This window comes from Cervus canadensis, chromosome 8 (assembly GCF_019320065.1).
Source record: "Cervus canadensis isolate Bull #8, Minnesota chromosome 8, ASM1932006v1, whole genome shotgun sequence".
In the NCBI taxonomy this organism is placed as follows: domain Eukaryota; kingdom Metazoa; phylum Chordata; class Mammalia; order Artiodactyla; family Cervidae; genus Cervus; species Cervus canadensis.
Window position 1 is genome coordinate 37875743 of NC_057393.1, and position 19056 is coordinate 37894798.

At 39.0% G+C, this 19056-nt stretch overlaps 1 protein-coding gene across 2 annotated transcripts in view; it reads left to right on the top strand.

The window, feature by feature from the left end:
• HTR7 (5-hydroxytryptamine receptor 7) overlaps positions 1–18380 on the top strand; it is a 109296-nt gene extending 90916 nt beyond the window's left edge. Inside the window, exon 3 of one of the 2 annotated variants that reach the window (XM_043476031.1) lies at positions 14118–18380. In XM_043476031.1, the coding sequence (XP_043331966.1) occupies positions 14118–14145 (28 nt within the window). In that variant the 3' untranslated portion in view covers positions 14146–18380. Of the gene's footprint in view, positions 1–9912; positions 9933–14117 lie in introns of those variants that run through there. The other variant, XM_043476034.1, reaches the window with a different exon arrangement.
• The last annotated feature ends 676 nt before the right edge of the window (positions 18381–19056 follow it).

Here is a 19056-nt window from a genome sequence, read left to right on the forward strand (position 1 = left end):
TTCCTGATTTTAGGGGAAATGCTTTCAATTTTTCACCATTGAGGATAATGTTTGCTGTGGGTTTGTCATATATAGCTTTTATTAGGTTGAGGCATGTTCCTTCTATTCCTGCTTTCTGGAAAGTTTTTATCATAAATGGATGTTGAATTTTGTCAAAGGCTTTTTCTGCATCTATTGAGATATGGTTTTTATCATATGGTTTTTATCTTTCAATTTGTTAATGAGGTGTATTACATTGATTGATTTGCGGATATTAAAGAATCCTTGCATTCCTGGGATAAAGAATATCGTTCCTTATAATATACAATAAATCATTGTTGCTTATTTATCTTACATATAGTGGTATTTATCTGTTTATCTCATACTCCTCTAATTTATTCATCTCCCCCGTCCCTTTCCCTTTTGATAACCATAAGTTTCTTTTCTATGTCTGAGTCTGTTTGTTTTATAAATGGACTCATTTGTAATATTTCTTAGGTTACACATGTAAGTGATATCATATAAAATTTGTCTTTCTTTGATTTATTTCACTTGGTATGATATTCTCTCAGTTCACCCAGATTACTGCAAATTCTTTTTATGGCTGAATGGTAATGTAGTGTGTATGTATTAGGTTGGTACAAAAGTAATTGCAGTTTCAGACCATGAATTTTAAATGATTATAACTAGGCTCAGGTACCTCTTTATTAATCAAAACAGGAACCATTACAATCAATACGTTTTTGCTGATGAGAAGTAAGTTTGTTTTTCATGTAATGTAAAAATCCATGCTTCGGGATTTAATGAACTCTTGGAAAGCATTTTCTGCCTCCTGCTGGTTGTGGACGCACTTTCCCTGCAAACAGTGGTGAGATGCTTGAAGGAGTTGTAGTCGGTTGGTGAGAGGTCAGGTGAGTATGGTGGATGAGGCAAAACTTTCTAGCCCAGTTCGTTCAACTTTTGAGGCATTGGTTGTGTGACGTGCAATTGGGCATTGTTGTGGAGAAGAAATGAGCCCTTTCTGTTGACCAATGCTGGCTGCAGGCATTGCAGTTTTCGGTGCATCTCATTGATTTGCTGAGATACTTCTCAGATGAAATGGTTTTGCTGGGATTCAGAAAGCTGTAGTGGATCAGACCAGCAGCAGACAACCAAACAGTGACCATGACCTATTTTTTGGTGCAAGTTTGGTTTTGGGAAGTGCTTTGGAGCTTCTTCTCAGTCTCACCACTGAGCTGGTCATGGCTAATTGTCATATAAATTCGACTTTTTGTTGCATGTCACAATCCCATTGAGAAATGGTCCATTGTCATTGCATAGAATAAAAGATGGCACTTTAAAACAACAAGTTTTTTATTTCCTGTCATCTCACGAGGCACCCACTTAATCGAACTTTGTCACCTTTCCAATTTGCTTCAAATGCTGAATGACCGTAGAGTGGTCAATGTTGAGTTCTTTGGCAACTTCTCGTGTAGTTGTAAGAGGATCAGCTTTGATGATTACTCTCTATTGGTCTTTGTCAGCTTCTGCTGGCTGACCACTATGCTCCACATCTTCAAGGCTCTTTTCTCCTTTACAAAACTTCTTAAACTACTACTGCACTCTCATTCATTAGTGGTTCCTGGGCCAAATGCATTGTTGATGCTGCAAGTTGTCTCTGCTGTTTTATGACCCGTTTTGAACTGAAATTAAAAAATCACTCAAATTTCCTTTTGTCTATATCATTTCTATAGTTTAAGACAAATATAAAATGAACAGCAAGTAATTAGTCATTAGCAAAAAAACATAAAGTGAGAAATGCTCACTAAAATAATGTATAACATAATGACATTTATTTAAGAATGTATTCCAATATCAAACAGCAAAGTTCAACAATGTAAAACCAGCTACTTTTGCACCAAGCTAGTGTGTGTGTGTGTATGTGTGTGTGTTTGTGTATCCAATCTTTGTCCATTCATCTGTTGATGGATGCAAGTTCCATGCTTTGGCTATTATAAACAGCACTGCAGTGAACACTGGGTGCATGTATCCTTATTGCTGGGTCATATAGTAGATATTTTTAAAGTTCTTTAAGGAATCTCCATGCTGTTCTCCACAGAGGTTGTACCAATTTACATTCCCACCAACGGTGGAGGAATTCCCTTTTATCTATACTCTCTCTAGCGTTTATTATTTGTACACTTTTTGATGATGGCCATTCTGACTGGTGTGAGGTGATATTTCACTGTGGTTTTGATTTGCATTTCTCTAATAATTAGCAATGTTTCACATCTTTTCTGGGTTTTCCTGGTGGCTTAGGTGGTAAAGAATCTGCCTGCAATGCAAGAGACTTGGGTTTGATCCCTAGGTTGGAAAGATTCCTTGGAGAAAGGGATGGCTACCCACTCCAGTATTCTTGCCTGGGAAATTCCATGGACAGAGGAGCCTGGAGGACTACAGTTGATGGGGTTGCAAAGAGCCAGACATGACTGAGTGACTAACATATCCACACACACAGCATCTTTTCATGTGCTTTTATGTCATGGTCATCTGCATATCTTTTTTGGAGAAATGTCTGTTTATGTTTGTTGCCCATTTTTTGATTGGGTTGTTTATTTTAAATTAAATTGTGTAAGTTGTTAGTATGTTTTGGAAATTAACCCCTTGTCAGTTTGCATCATTTGCAAATATTTTCTCCCATTCTGTAGGTTTTTTTTTTCTTTTTGTTGATGGTTTCCTTTGCTTTGCAAAAGCTTTTAAGTGTGATTAGGCCCCATTTGTTTACTTTTGTTTTTATTTATTTTGCCTTGGGAGACTAATCTAAGAAAATATTGCATTGATTTATGTACAAGAAGGTTTTCCCTATGTTCTCTTTTAGGAGTTTTATGGTGTCATGTATTGTGTATGGTGTTACAGTGTGTTCTAACTTCATTGATTTACATGCAGCTGTCCAGCTTTCCCAAACTGCTTGCTGAAAAGACAACCTTTTCTCCATTGTATATTCTTGCCTCCTTTGTCTAAGATTAATTGGCCATAGGTATATGGATTTCTTTGTGCGTGTATGCTCAGTCATTCAGTTGTGTCTGACTGTGACCCCATGGACTGTCGCCAGCCAGGCTCCTCTGTCTATGGAATTTTCCAGGCAAGAAAATTCCACTGGAGGGGGTTGCGATTCCTTCTCTAGGGGATCTTCCTGACTCAGGGATCCAACTGGCGTCTTGCATTTCCTGCATTGGCAGGTGGATTCTTTACCATAGCACCACCTACAAAGCCCATGGGTTTCTTTATGGGCTCTCTGTTCTGTTCCATTGATCTCTATGTTTTTGGTGCCAGTACCACACTTTTTTTTTTTGGCTGTGCAGGGTCTTCATTGCTATGTGGGCTTTTCTCTAGTTTCAGTGGATGGGGGTTTCTCTCTACTGGTGGTGCATGGGCTTCTTATTGTGGTGGCTTCTTTTGTTGTGAAGCACAGGCTGTAGGACACATAGGCTTCAGTAGTTTTGGCACGTGGACTCAGTAGTTGCCACTCGCAGATTGTAGAGCCCAGGCTCAATAGTTGTGGTACATGGGCTTAGTTGCTCTGTGGCATGTGGAATCCTCGCAGATCAGAGATTGAACCTGTGTTTTATGCATTGGCAGGCAGATTCTTTACCACTGAGCCACCAGGGAAGCCCCAATACCACACTGTTTTGATTACTGTAATTTTGTAGTATCGTCTGAAGTCTGGGAGGGTTATGCCTCTAGCTTCCCTCCATCCCCCCACAGAATGCTTTGGCAATTCTGAGTCTTTGTGATGCTGAATAAATTTTAGGATTATTTGTTCTAGTTTTGTGAAAAGTGTCTTGGGTGACTTGATAGGGATCACGTTAGAGTGACAGATTGCTTTGCATAGTATGGTCATTTTAACAATATGAATTTTTCCAATCCAAGAGAATGGGATATCTTTCCATTTCTTTGAATCATCTTCAATTTCCTTTATCAGTGTTTCCTTTTCAATGGAAGAACTTACACTTAATCCTTCTCAAACTATTTCAAAAGATTGAAGTGGAGGAAACACTTCCAAAGTCATTCTAAAAGCCACCATCACCCTGATACCAAAACCAGACAGACAATACCAAAAAAAAATAAAATTACAGACCAATAGGTTTGGTGAATTTAGATGTAAAAATCCTCAACAAAATTTTAGCAAACTGAATCCAACAATACAGAAAAAGGATAGTACACCATAATCAAGTTGGATTCATTCCAGGGCTTGCAAGAATGGTTCAGCCTACACAAATGCATCAATGTGATGCATCCCATTAACAAAACACAAGACAGAACCACATGATCATCTCAATAGATATGCAAAAAACATTTGATAAAAATTTAACATCTATTCATGACAAATACTCTCACCAAAGTGGGTATAGAGGGAACACATCTCAACATAATAAAAGCTATTAGTGATAAACTCACAAGCAATGTAATACTCAACAGTGAAAAGCTGAAAGCCTTCCTGCTAAAACCTGGAGCAAAATAAGGATGCCCAGTCTCACCACTTCTATTCACTGTAGTACTGGAAGTCCTAGTGACAGTAATCAGACAAGAAAGAGAAAAGGTATCCAAATTGGAAGGGAAGAGGTAAAATTGTCATTGTGTGCAGATGCTAAGATAATCTATACAGAAGACACTAAAGACTCCAGACAAAAGCCATGAGAAATAATAAGTGAATTCAGCAAGGTAGCGGGATAGAAGAATAATATGGAGAAATCTGTTGCATTTCTTTTATATACTAATAATGAAATATCAGAGAAATTCAAAAAAACAATCCTGTTTAAAATCACTTCAAAAACAATACCTAGGAGGAAACCTAAAGAAGGAGATTAAAGGCCTTTATGCTGATAACTTTAAATAAAACACTGATAAATATTCCTTCATGGGAAGGAAGAAATAAAAAAAGAGAAAGGGAAGGATCTAAGGGAAGGGAGGGAGTAAAGACACTGTTGACTTGGTACTTTTTAACTTTCAGGTGAGGAACTCCAGGAAACTTGGTGTGATCAAGTGCCACATGCAGTGAGTGGGCAGGAAGGACCTGGAATTAAGGTCTCCTGTGTGCAACTTAGGGCAGGCTCTCCACTACATGGTGCTGCTTCTTTAGCATGAATTTGTCATATTAAGAGAGTGACCTTTTGTTAATTTTCTGCACTAGTGAAGCAGTGCTGTGTATGTGTTAGGACCCATATGCTGAAACTTGTTTATCTCCAGCTAGCCAGATGGTCCCTAACAGCGTACAAAGAAGCCATTTGGAAACTTTCAGCATCTCAGTGCATTTTGAAAGCACTGGGAGTAATGCATATCGTGATGTCATTCCTTACTTACTCTAAGCAGTGTAAATCCAGAAAAGCAGGCCTTGTTAATATTATGTGTGAAGCATGCAGACCTTGGGATTTTGTGTCCAGAGACAGAAGTTTATTTAATTGGGTCTCTCTTTCAACTTGCTTTGTCTACACTTTCTCTGGAGAAGAAAAATAATTTCTTAAACACTTTGCTATTTAAACTCCTGCTGGCTAAATACATTAAAAAAAAAAAAAACTAACAAACAAAACCCAAACCCTGATTATGCAGTACAAGCAACAGAGATGTGATATGATCATCAATAAAAACATAAAGGCAAAATTTATGATGGGTAATCCAAAACAAATGAGAGAGGCTGATAACTTGTCAGAAATATATGTAACAGATGACAGTTATGTTGGGCATTTGGCACTTTACAAAAAGCTGAGAAAGAACTGAGACATCTTGTAATTATGGTTCCCTCAACAGGCGTATGATATCTTAGATTCTATTCAAACTATATAATTTGTGCTCAGAGATTATGGATTAAAAGGAAGGTAATGGATAAGAAATACTCAGAAGACTATAAAAAAATAAAAGACTAATCCATGTTTCTTCTTCTAAGAAATTCATTCATCCATCCACTCATCAATCAAATAGATATTTATTAATATGTCAAAGTCTATCTAAACACTAGAACCCAGGGGTAAGACAGAAACAAATCCCATTCTTGTGAAGGTAAATGTTTAGCAAGGAAGCTGAATGGTACACAAATGATTATAATAATAAAATGTGATGTGCATTATAATAAGGCACATAAGGAAGGTTCAGAAAGAAATGCATACTTCAGTATATTGATATAAATATTTAATTTTCAGTGGGGGAAAGAAGTGGTAATTCAAAATAGGAGACAGCAAGAATTATCTAGAATTTATCTTTGATATGTAGTATGTGGTGTTTTGGGGGCCAGTTACCTTTCTTAATTACATTTTGATTGGGCTATTATTAAAATGTTCTATATTCTCTCAACCCACACAGTCTCACAGTGGGAGAGATGGGGAAGAGCTATGAGGAGAGGCAGCAAAAAGTCAGTTAGATGTAAAAGTTTGTCATGGATAATTAATAATCTACCTGTAGGAAAATGAAATGTAACTGGATTCATAGAGAGTTATAGACCTAGAGAATCTCATGGCTGTCTGTTTAGTCGCTCAGTTGTGTCCAGTTCTTTGGGACCCTTTGAATTGTAGCTCAGACTCCTCTCCAGGGGATCTTTTTGAGGCAGGGATCAAGCTTGGATCTCCTGTGTCTCCTGCATTGCAGGTAAAGAATCAGGGAAGCCCTCAGATGAAAGCATAAGAGTCAGGAAGATCCCACAGAGATATAAACCCCTCGCAGTTAGCAAGTGAGAACATGTAAATTAGGACTGTGTTTTGTCTGAAGTTGTTGACAAGATGTGATAATGGCGTAGCGTCTTGCAAGCCGTCTTAGCTGAAGGAGTGTTGTTTAAATCTGTGACACAGCTATGTATTTGAAAAAGTAATAAAAATGATTATTATAAGAAAAGTGGAGTGAAAAAAATACAAAATGTTAAGTGCAGTTTTTTCCTTTAAGTTCAATAAAGGTAAAACTGCGTTTCAGTAAATATGGTCAGATCAAACATCACAGAGAAAAAGAATCACAAAAACTGACTGTCGTGGACTGAAAGTGCGTAGTTAGTCAATTAAGGAAATCCTAGCACTCCCCCAACTGAGAAGTGACAAGTGCAGGACACCAAGTATGCAAGACATGTGTGCAAGGCCATACAGAGCATGTATGATGAGCCCTATTTTGGGAGGGTATACTGTGGGGAAGGTGAACAGCTCATATCTGAGAACTACCCCTGGGGTAGCAGAAACATGCAGAGAAGTTACTTGTGGTCACAAATCAGAGCCTTTACACAACTGAACGTCCCCCTCTGTGTTTCTGCTCTTCAATTATCTACAGTTAAATTGAATCCAGAAGGCTGACCTGAAGGCACAGAAAAGAGTTTAATTTTTTGAATGATTCTATTAACTAAAATTTTCTTATGTAAGGCAAAGAAAGGGATTGGATTTTGATAGCATGTCAACCACCGAGTTTTTTTTTTTCATTTATTTTTATTAGTTGGAGGTTAATTACCTTACAATATTGTAATGGTTTTTGCCATACATTGACATGAATCAGCCATGGATTTACATGTGTTCCCCATCCCGATCCCCCCTCCTGCCTCCCTCTCCATCCCATCCCTCTGGGTCTTCCCAGTGCACCAGCCCTGACTGAGCACTTGTCTCATGCATCCAACCTGGGCTGGTGATCTGTTTCACCCTTGATAGTATACAGCATTGAACCACAGAGTTTGAAGGTGAAAAGTTGTGATATTAGAATGTTAATTCTAACATTAGCCATACCACCTTATATCTTATACCCAGTGTTTTCCTAAATTTCACTCTGAATAAGAGTTATCTAGGGAGTTTGTTAAACATAAAGATTCCTGGGCTCCATTTACAGAAACTCTGATTCATTGTATCCTGGGATGCCCTGGAGGGTGCCTACCAGGTGAGATTGGGCTCCAAATCATGCTGACTGATCCGGGTTCCGGATGTTGAGAATTGCTCTTCCCAAAGATGCTGGAAAACCAGTTCATCTGACTGAATCTGTGTGAAGTTAGTATGGAAAGCATAATTAATGTGAAATAATATCGAAATCATTTGTATATGGTTATAGAATCTTGTCAGAAGAATGCACAAGATGCTCACAAACCCTCTCTTAAGTGCCCTGTAGGACTCCATGCTACTATTGGTACCAAAAATCCAGCAAGCTTGTGGAAGGAAATAACCCATAGGTCCCCGTAGACAGTTTTCAGTTATATTTAGACATATGAGTTTTAAGTGCAGACTGGGCTAATTCCTACATTATTGAGTAACTACTGGCTTAACTAACATTGGCACTTTGCACAAAGTTGGCTAAGAATCAGTGCATTGGATTTCTGTCCCCATGGCCAAGTAGCTGATCAGAATGTTTGTCACCAACCAAAGAGTTGATCTTTGTCAAATATGTCATCTCACTCATTGAGTGTGAGATGGTGACCTTGGCCAAGGTCCACACTTTTGCCACTGTGTGTGTGTGTGATTATAGCAGCTATTAATACAGCTCACATTAATTGATTATTTATTATTCACTAGTCATTCTGCTAATCCTCAAAACAACTCTAAAAGTCTGTTAAATCCATTTTGGGGGGAAAACGGACTGAGGTTTGCGGAGTTCCAGGACATTGTGTGTCGCTCAGTCATGGCCAACTGTTTGCGGCCCCATGGACTGTAGCCTGCCAGGTTAGTCTGTCCATGGGATTTTCCAGGCAAGAATTCTGGGATGGTTGCCACTTCCTACTCTAGGGGATGATCTTTACCCAGAGATGGAAACTGTGTCTCCTTCATCTCTTGCATTGGCAGATGGATTCTTTACTACTAGTGCCACCTGGAAAGGCCCTCCAGGACATTAACTTGTAAGTAATAAATGTTAGCTCTCCAGCTGATGTGTACTTTCTCTGACATTCTCCTTTTCACAGAATGCATCTCACTGGTTACTGACTGTTTTTGTAGGCTTGAAAATATGCATCTGTACTCAGAGGGGACTCACTCTTATTTCTTACCTCCTCTTACACTGAATACCCCAAAGCGGTTGCTCAAGGTTAAATCCTGTGAAGGGAACAAAGGATGTGATTCTTGCTTCCTAATCTTTTTCTTGGATTCCTGCATTTCCAGGTACCCAGTATCTCACTTGCTTTTTCCTGGTTATTCCTTCCTATTGCAGCCTGCCTATGATGGTTAATTTTATGCATCAATTTGAGTGGATCACAGGGTGTCCATATATTTTGGCTACACATTTTTTCTGGTTGTATCTGTACAGATGCTTCTGAATGGGATTTGAAGCTATAGATTGAGTAAAGAGATTGCCCTCCCTAATGTAGGTGGGTTTCATCCAATCCATCGAGGGCCTTGAATAGAACAAAAAGATGGCAGGTGGGAGAATTCACTCTCCACCCAACTCTTTGAGCGGAGACATCAGTCTTCTCCTGTGCTTGAACTAGAACCATTAGCCCTTTGGTTTCAGGCCTTGGGATTCAAACCGAACTGCATCACCAGCTCTTCTGGGTCTTCAGCTTGCAGATGGCAGATCGTGGGGCTTCTCAACTGCCATAATCATGTGAGCAATTCCTTATAATAATTATTTTTATATGCATGTGTATGTGCTTAGTCACGTCAGTCGTGTCTGACTTTTTGTGACCCCATGGACCATAGCCCACCAGGCTCCTCTGTCTATGGAATTTTCCTGGCAAGAATACTGGAGTGGGTTGCCATGCCCTCCTCCAGGGAATCTTCCTGACTCAGGGGTTGAATCCGTGTCTCCTGTATCTCCTGCATTGCAGGCAGATTCTTTACTGCTGAGCCACCAGGGAAGCCCTCTTGGACAGAGGGTTGTGTATCTGTATGTAAGTGTATACAACTCTCTGTCTCTATATATGTGTACATGTAGACATAGAAATTTATGTATTCACACATATATATCTGAGTAGAATATTGGTTGATGTGTGTGTAAAGATATATATATATGTCTTTGCAGGGTTCTCTAGTGGCTCAGATGGTAAAGAATCTGGCTGCAATACAGGAGACCCAGGTTCCATCCCTGAGTGGGGAAGATCCATTGAAGTAGGAAATGGTTTCCCACTACAGTATTCTTGCCTGGAAAATTCCGTGGACAGAGGAACCTGGTGAGCTATAGTCCAGGGGGTTGCAAAGAGTCAGACAACTTTCACTTTCATGATGTATGTGTATTAATAACCTATGTATAATATATACAAAATGATACTGGCTCTGTTTCTCTGAAGACCCTGCTGATCTTGCCCTAACTGATCTTGCCTTTCATGGGTGCCTTTCTTTTTATTTTTAAAATTTTCATTTTGTCAGTTCAGCCATTTTCTGGGTAGTCACAGTTTATTCATTTTCATTGCTGTATATGCCAATACATGTTTTTCTAAAAAGTTTGCTTACTTATTTATTTAGCCATGGTCCGAGGGATTTAGCCATTAGGCCTGAGGGATCTTAGTTCCCTGACCAGGGATGGAGCCTGCCCCCCTTGCAGTGCAAGTGCAGAGTCTTAACCACTGGACCACCAGCAAACTCCCAATGTGTGCCTTTCTATAGTCTCATTAAAACTTACCTGTCCTGCATCTCATTCAAATACCCTAATCCATTTTTCAGAGGCAATGACCATTTTTTACAAGGTACACAGTTACATTGAGGCAGACAATTCCTTGGATCGGTGTCCGAACTTGGGAGAGTATTGATAGAAATTTCAGACCATGTGACAAGTTGGTGTTGGTGACAGCAGCTCAAACCAGACCTGGCTCAGTTACTTGCAGACCCCCAGGGTCCTCTGCATCTGAAAGCACGCTGTTAATCAAACCCATCTACACCACAGGCCAGGTCTCTCTCCTGCTCCATTGGAGCCGAGAACTGAGGGAATTCCCTAGCTTTTTAAAGCAAAGATGAACGAGGGTAATTAGGTAGCAGCTGAGGTTTGTCAGGAAGATTTGGCCAGTTGCCCTGGACCCTGGTCTTTGGGAGATCCGCTCCTGTGAGACAGCTTTGGCTGCTTTTCTGGCTCAAGACAGCAATTCCTATGAGGAGTGTTGCCTGTCATCCCCATTACTCCATCAACTTCCTCATCAGTGGCTCTGTCTGCAATGTTAGAATACATTTTAAATGTGGAGATAAAATTAACACCTGAAACTATTTCCGGGTGCATTGTTAAATTCTAGTCTTTATACTTGTTTGCTTGTCTCTTAGCAATTTAATTGTAGCACGCTTTTCAATATTGGCTTTTAACTTATCTGCAAAAATAAAAGATTTAGTAAATTAAATCAATTAAGGGAAAATTTGGCCTATTTCCCAATCATCCATTTGGATCATGCAAAGCACAGAGTTTGGGACGTAAACCATCTCTTTAATATTATAACATGAATTGCAGTGTGGTGGGGGATACAGTTTTACAGCAACACTAACATAGGCTGAGGTAAAATGTTTTCATTTCCATTTCACCACAGCAAATATTAAAAAAGGGCACCAACTTAATTAATTTATCTACCATTGGTGAGGACAGCTGAGAAAAAGACATATTTTCTTGAAAAGAAATCATAACCGGAGTTTTAGAATGATCTTATTAGACACGATTGATCTTCTGAAAGATGTTAGTTTGAATTGGGTTTCTGACATGAACAGCTAGGAGAATCCTACCTTATAGAGAACCTCTACTGAAAGTACATTGTAAAACCTTTCTCAGTCTATTTCTAGGGTCTCAAAGTTCAGATTTTTGAAATTGAACATTTTTGTCTCACCAACCACATTATATTACATTTTCTGTACCTATTAATTATGACAAAATGTATGCATCAAGTATTGCATATGTTGATAATTAGAATTCCTGAGACTATTTACCCAGAGTTATTGTTGCAGGTGGGCTTTCCGGGTGGCTCAGTAGTGAAGAACCCACTTGTGATGCGGGAGACTCAGGTTCAGTCCCTGGGTTGGGAAGATCCCCTGGAGGGGGAAATGGCAACCCACTCCAGTATTCTTGCCTCCACTCCAGTATTCTTGCCTGGGAAATTCCATGGACAGAGGAGCCTGGCAGGGTTGGTCCATGGGGTTGCAAAAGAGGTGGACATGATTTAGTGACTAAAGAACAACTATAATAGATAGGTGGGATTTTCTAGACCTGAATAATTTAAAGATAAATATATATTTTTAACTTTCATAACTATGGTTTTTAATCCATTCACAGATGAAAGTAGACAACCCTCAGAATGGGATTATTTTTCAGATAATTCTCATTTCCAATACATTTTTAAAAATTCTGAAACATTAAAGAATTATCAGCCTGGAGAAGTTCATCTCAAGGGAGGTGGGCACCTTTGGCAAAATGGAACATCATAGCTAATCTTTAGAATATACTATAAATACCCAGAGGGGGAAAAAAGTAACAACTGCTGCAATTGTGGAAGCAGAGATCTTTGCATATAGAGGATTCTTATAATTTGGGAAAGAGACAAGTTAGTAGAGAGGGAGGGAGTTGAAAGAGCTCTTCCAGTGTAAACAGTGCCAAGGCTCTGGCTCTCCTAATGATCCTTCTTAATCTCTTTTTGGTAATATAATCTATTTTTTGACAGATTGCAGTAATTAGAATTACTGAAAAGAGTGTGCATTTTTGTTGAAATAACTTGACAGTCACCTTTGAAATAATGTTTTAGTCAAAAGTGTTAGCTGAATTTTTATAAAACAGGTTCCCACAACCAATTAGAGTCTGCATGCTCTCTTTTGGTAAGTTTCAGAAGAATCAGTAATACATCAAATAAAAGCAAGAGCGTGACCCTTTACTCACTTTCTACTTGAAAGGAATGTGCCTTGTTTTCAGTGCAGTGTATCACTACTGTATCTGGCAGAATTGAAATGGCTAAAATTGTTAAACAGATTTCAAGATGATTTGGAAGTTCTGGCTTGCTTCCCATACAGAGATATGACTAAGAGTGGGCTCATGTCCAAAAGTGTTCAAGAAATAGGCTTACCTAAATAGGTATAAAGGCTTCCCTGATAGCTCAGTTGGTAAAGAATCCGCCTGCAATGCAGGAGGCCCTGGTTCGATTCCTGGGTCGGGAAGATCTGGAGCAGGGATAGACTACCCATTCCAGTATTCTTGGGCTTTCCTTGTGGCTCAGCTGGTAAAGAATCTGCCTGTAATGCGGGGGACCTGGGTTCAATCCCTGGGTTAGGAAGATCCCCTGGAGAAGGGAAAGGCTACCCACTCCAGTATTCTGGCCTGGAGAATTCCATGGACTATTAGTCCATGGGGTCGCAAAGAATTGGATCTGACTGAGCAACTTTCACAATTAGGTTTAAAACTGTATGAAAACCAGGCATCTCCAGCTTTTGGGAGCTTCCCTCTCTTTTGAGACCCTGAGTCACGTACAGCAGCAGAGCTTCCCCAGGTATCTGGGATCCCACAGGGAAATCATCCATGTCCTCCTTCATTCTGATTCTAACCCATCCCCTCAGTCATCTGTTTGTATATGAGCATTCTTCATCCTTCTTAGGTCATTTATTGCTTGGGCAACAAGTCTCTCCTTCCTACTGGTTTTCTATTTCTTTTACACGACAAGGAGAGGTTTGGGCCTTGCTTATGTCATAGATAAGATCAGGCTGTAACATCAAGCAAACATAACTGAAGGGGTATTTGTAGTACAAGAGAATTACAACATAGGAAATATTACAGTGGGTCATGCCCTTAGAGCCCAGTGGCCATGCCTGTCTGCAAGAGGGAATTGGCCCAGTGTCTCTCCCCTTAGCTCCCAGCTTCACCAGCCTACCTCTCCTCAGTAGAAAGGCTTTGTCCAGGCCAGTCTCTGTTCATTCTGTTAACATGTAAAGTGAAGTGAAGTCAGTTCTAAAGTTGTATCTATTCTCAGATGCCATTAGTTGTAAGATGCAGCATTATTTTATACACCTCTTGACCAGTCAAGAATTTATTTACAAAGGCACTAGTTACTGAGGCGGAGGGGAACCACAATGAAAAGTGTAGAAACCTAGGGCTAACATCTGAGGAACTGTCACCACCTTCATATAAAAGAATGAGGGGTGGGGGATATTACTGGAAGGGGAGAGAATTGTAGAGTGACCACCAGACTTAGGTGAACTCACGGGCAGAGAACTATGTGAGTGCATTTTCTTCCCCTCCGTCCCTCCCTCCCTCCCTTCTGTCTCCTGGTCTCTTGCCAGGCTGCTCCAGTGGTCCAGCCCAACCTGAAGCCAGTGGGCACAGGAGCACATCCACAGAGGGCAAACATCAGCCTCACGAGGAGAAGTGTGGAAAGTGGATGAATGGAAGACATCTCTGCAACAGACCCCAAGGAAGAAAAAGTTCTGCCAGTTAAACTGTGAGACACTGTTCCTTTATCACTTGAAATCTTTGTATTACACCTACTGAAAGAGCTCTGTTAGGCATATAAAAGGAATTTGTTTTTATCATGTAGTACTTTTCTGGATTTAAGATAACTTCACATTTCAATACTAAGCAAAAGTATAATTTTTGGAAAACATTTTGTGGCAAATATTTTTTTCCCAAAGGTGATCATGATAACAGCTCTTGTCCAACATGTGCTTCTGGCGCCTCACGACTACCACACTAAGAGGGGAAATCTAGTTTCTCTTTGCTTGAATCTAGGTTCTTTTGTGACTTGCTTGTAACCGATAGACAGCATCTGACATGGTGCCTTATGACTTCTGAATCCAGCTCTGAAAAAGATGATGCAAATTCCACCTTGTTTGCTTGAATAGTTGCTCTGGAGCCCAGAGCTTCCATAAAACAGTCTGGCCGCTGGTCTCTGGCCGCCATGTTGGAAGGAACCCAAGCTAGTTCAACTCAGGAGGATTCCATGGAGAAGTCTTGGAACTAGTGAAGAGAGATCAATACTTTGCCAGTTTCCAGCTGCTCCTGCTCCCTCTGCCTCAGTTGTTCTGGTTCCAGCCAATCTGGGACTGCAATCTCATGAGAGGTGTTTTAACCAGAAGCATCCAGTCAAGACTTCCTGAATTCCTGGCCCACAGAAACTGTGAGATGATAAATGATTGCTGTTGTTTTAAGCCATCGAGTTTTGAGGTGATTAGCTATGTAACAAGAGTAACCAAAGCAATTTTGAATGACAGTTATACTCAACAGATGTAGTGTCAGTGATGTCTGTAATTAACTGAAGTGATGACGATAAGAATAACTATAACCGAGTTTGCACAGGCAGTGACAACTATGTCATCTTGGCCAGTCTCCTGGCCAAAATCATTTGTGAGGTGCCATACATTTTAAGATGCTTCCTAGTGAGAAAGAAAATGCAGTTTAGTATTGACAAAATGTGGTAGTATTGGTGTCGAGAGAGGGACAAAACTAAGTAGGGTTGGGAACTGGTTAGTAAAGTGATTTTGAAAAAGGTTAATATTTACTAGTTAAGATGATACATACTCACTTACTTAATAAGTAAATATCAAATGAGAAAAACATATTTAGATCATGAAATCACCAAATGTAACCATCAGAGATAAACATTCAGATTTCTAAAGGTACATGGATGCACGTATAGATATGTAGACATATGCTTTATAATTGAATTCATCCTTTACTGCAGCCTATTATTTCACCAGTCAAAAATGTGCTAACTTCATGTTTCTACCTCAAAAGATGTAAAACTACATTCTTTTATTTTAATGATAGCAGAGTCTCTCATTTACTTTACCAATCACCCAATGATGGACATTTTGTTTTGTCTCATTTCAGTGTTGTTTTATCATTATTAAAACAATGGGCATGTTGATGCCCTCCCCCCACCCCCCACCATTTTGTAACTGTCTTTTTGTGGAGAATTTCTACATATGAGATCTTTAGACTGAATCAGATGTGCCATTATAATTTGGTATGGATTGATGAAAGCACCTTCCAGAAAGGCTGTATCCATTCTTACTTATATCAAAAGTTTTGGAAAATGCCAGTTTTCTTTCTCCTTTGCTGATGAAGGAGTTCAGAATGTGTCACCCCATAATACATGATTTATTGATTATTTTGCATTAAAGTCACTTGAGAAACGGCGGATGCAAGATGGGCGTTCAGACCCTCCTTTTTATTCCTGAAAGCAGGAGATAAAACTCCCTTGTGAAAGGTGCCCTTTCTGTACCAGGAAAAAGGAAGATGTTCTTATCACCAAAGACACAGAACTGAGGCAGAAAGAAATCTGTATACACAGACCTTGTTCAAATAATTCTTATCTTCCTTTAGCCTCTCTATATTGTTTAGTTACTTTCCACATGGAGAAGAAAATGGCAACCCACTCCAGTATTCTTGCCTGGAGAATCCCATGGACAGAGGAGCCTGGGGGACTACAGTCCATGGAGTGGCAAAGAGTCGGACACAACTGAGCCACTGAACCACTTTTCACAATTGCTTCCTTTTTTTTCGGGCTAATATAAAAGCATGTAGGTTCTGCTATTTCTTTTACTCTGTATTCCTTATGAAGGCTCCTGTGTCATGTAAATTTTAATATGAGTGTGTATACTTTTCTCCTTTAATCTAATGTCAGTTTAATTCTCAGGCCATGCTGAAAAATCCTAAGAGGGTGGGGGTAAAAATCTGCCTCCTCTATACCAATATTTGTTTTTTGTCATTCATCTGATCCTAGTCCTATGGTTTACAAAGATTTCTTTTTTGTTGCTCTTGTTTGTGTTTTGGAAAACAATTAAACTGAACATCTTTTCCTGCTTTTTGTCCATTTTAATTTCTCCTTTTGTGGATTTATTATTCACAGTCTTTGACCATTTTTTATAGTTGATTTGTAAGGGCTCTTTGTCCATCCTGTGTGTTACTAAATAGTTTTTTCTAAGTCTTTCACACCTCTATAATTGTGTTATTTTGTTTTTGTTTTTGCTGCCAGGAAGTATTTAATTTCTATGTAAATTCATTTTCTCCTATGGTTTCTGGCTTTGGTGTCAAGTTAGGAAATGCTTGTTCTACTCTATTGTTTTTAAAAGTGTTTACTTAGACTTTTGTTTCACTTTTGACATTTATTAAAAATTTTAATCTAACTGGAATTGAATTTATGGCATTTAATTTTTCCCTTAAGGTTCCACTTGTCCCCAAATTATGTATGAATAGCAACTGTTTCCCCTGTGATTTGAAATGCCACATTTATCATACATTGAGGAGGTCACAGAGAGAACGTCACAGTTGACCTGCAAGCTGAATCTGGACAATCAGGCTCCCCACCTCCTCCTCTATCCTTAGAATGCATGTACCACCCACCGTCCCCACCTGGAATCCCTCAAAGGACACAGCTTTGAAAGAGTTATGTGTTGAGACCATCTGGAGTGTGTACATGACTGAATTCAGTTCAGACCTCTATACAAACCTTTAAGATTCTGGGGGGCGGGTGCAGAGGGCCCCTCATTTGACAGCCACCCATAACAAGCATTGTGAGGTCCCTTCCTTATTAAACTTGCCACCCACCAATAGGGAGTAGCTTGCCTTTACATGGGGGGCGGCGGTGGGCAATTTCACATTGTACCCAGGAAGTTCCCGAGTTTGCAGACCAACAATACTCTCATGATACTTGAGTCTGCTTCTGGAATTTTATGCCCTGCGCCTTGGCAGTCTGTCTTTTCCTATGTTGTTCCTGTTGTTGTTGTTACTACTATTGCTAAATACAAGATGTTACTACTTAATAGGGAAAGCATGTGTCCTCTTCCTTCCATTCCTTTCTCATTTTTGTTATGGTCTTTGCAGATGAACTTGAAAGTAATTTTCGTTATATTGTAAAATAATCCTGTTGGATTTTGATTGGAATTGCGTACAGTTGGTAGTCTATTTTAAAGAGAACTGACATCTTTACAACACCAAGTGTTTCCATCCAGAAACAAGGTATGTCTTTAAATTTATTTTTATTGAAGTATAATTGAGAAAATATTGTATTAGTTTCAAGTGTGCAACAGAATAATTCAATGTTTGTATGCATTGTGAAATAATCACCACAGTAATGACATTTGTCACCTTGCATAGTAAGAAAGTGTCTTTTGTTGTGATGAGAACTTTTAAAATCTACTCTCTTAGCAGCCTTCAGATGTGCAGTAGAGTATTATTAAATAGTCACCATGTTGTACATTACATCCCATTATTTATTTTCTAACTGGAAATTTGTACCTTTCAATCCCCTTTACCCATTCACCCATACCCACCCCTCACCTCTAACAACCATCAAACTGTTCTCTATATCTATGAGACAAACGTTTTGGTTTGCTTTTTTTTTTTTTAGATTTCTCATGTAAGTGAGATCATATGATATTTGTGTTTCTCTGTGTGACTTATTTCACTAAGCATAATGCCCTTGAAGGCTATCCACGTTGTCACAAATGGCCAGCTTTCCTTCTTTTTAATGCCTAGAATATTAACATTGTATGCACATATATTACATATATCACATATTTTAATACATTCATTTATTGATGGACACTTATGTTGCATCTGTATCTTGACAATTGAAAATAATGCTGCAGTGAACATGGGGAGCATATATCTTTTTGAGCTACTGTTTTTGTCTTCTTTAGATAAACACCCAGACGTGGAATTGCTGGATCATATGGTAGTACATATCATATGTAATTTTCAATTTTTTGAGGAACCTTTATACTATTTTCCTTAGTGGCTGCACCAATTTACATTCCACCAATAATACACAAAGTTTCTTTTTCTCCACATCTTCACACTTTGTCTTTTGGATAACAGGCATGCTAACAGGTATGAGTGATATCTCTTTGTGATTTTGATTAGCATTTCCCTGATGATTAGCGATATTGAGCATCTTTTTATGTACCTGTTGACCATGTGTACACCTTGTTTGCAAAAATGTCTATTCATATCCTCTGTGCATTTAAAATTGGATTGTTTGGTTTTTTGTTATTGAGTTGTGTGAGTTCTTTATATATTTTGGATATTAAATCCTTACCAGATATATGATTTGCAAACATTTTTTCTCGTGCTCAGGTTGCCTTTTTATTTTGTTAATAAATGTCTTTGTTATGCAGACGCTTTGTAATTTGATGAGTGCCAGTTGTTTATTTTTGCTCTTGTTATTCTTATTTTTAGTATCAGATTGAAAAATCATTGCCAAGACCTATGTACTTCAAG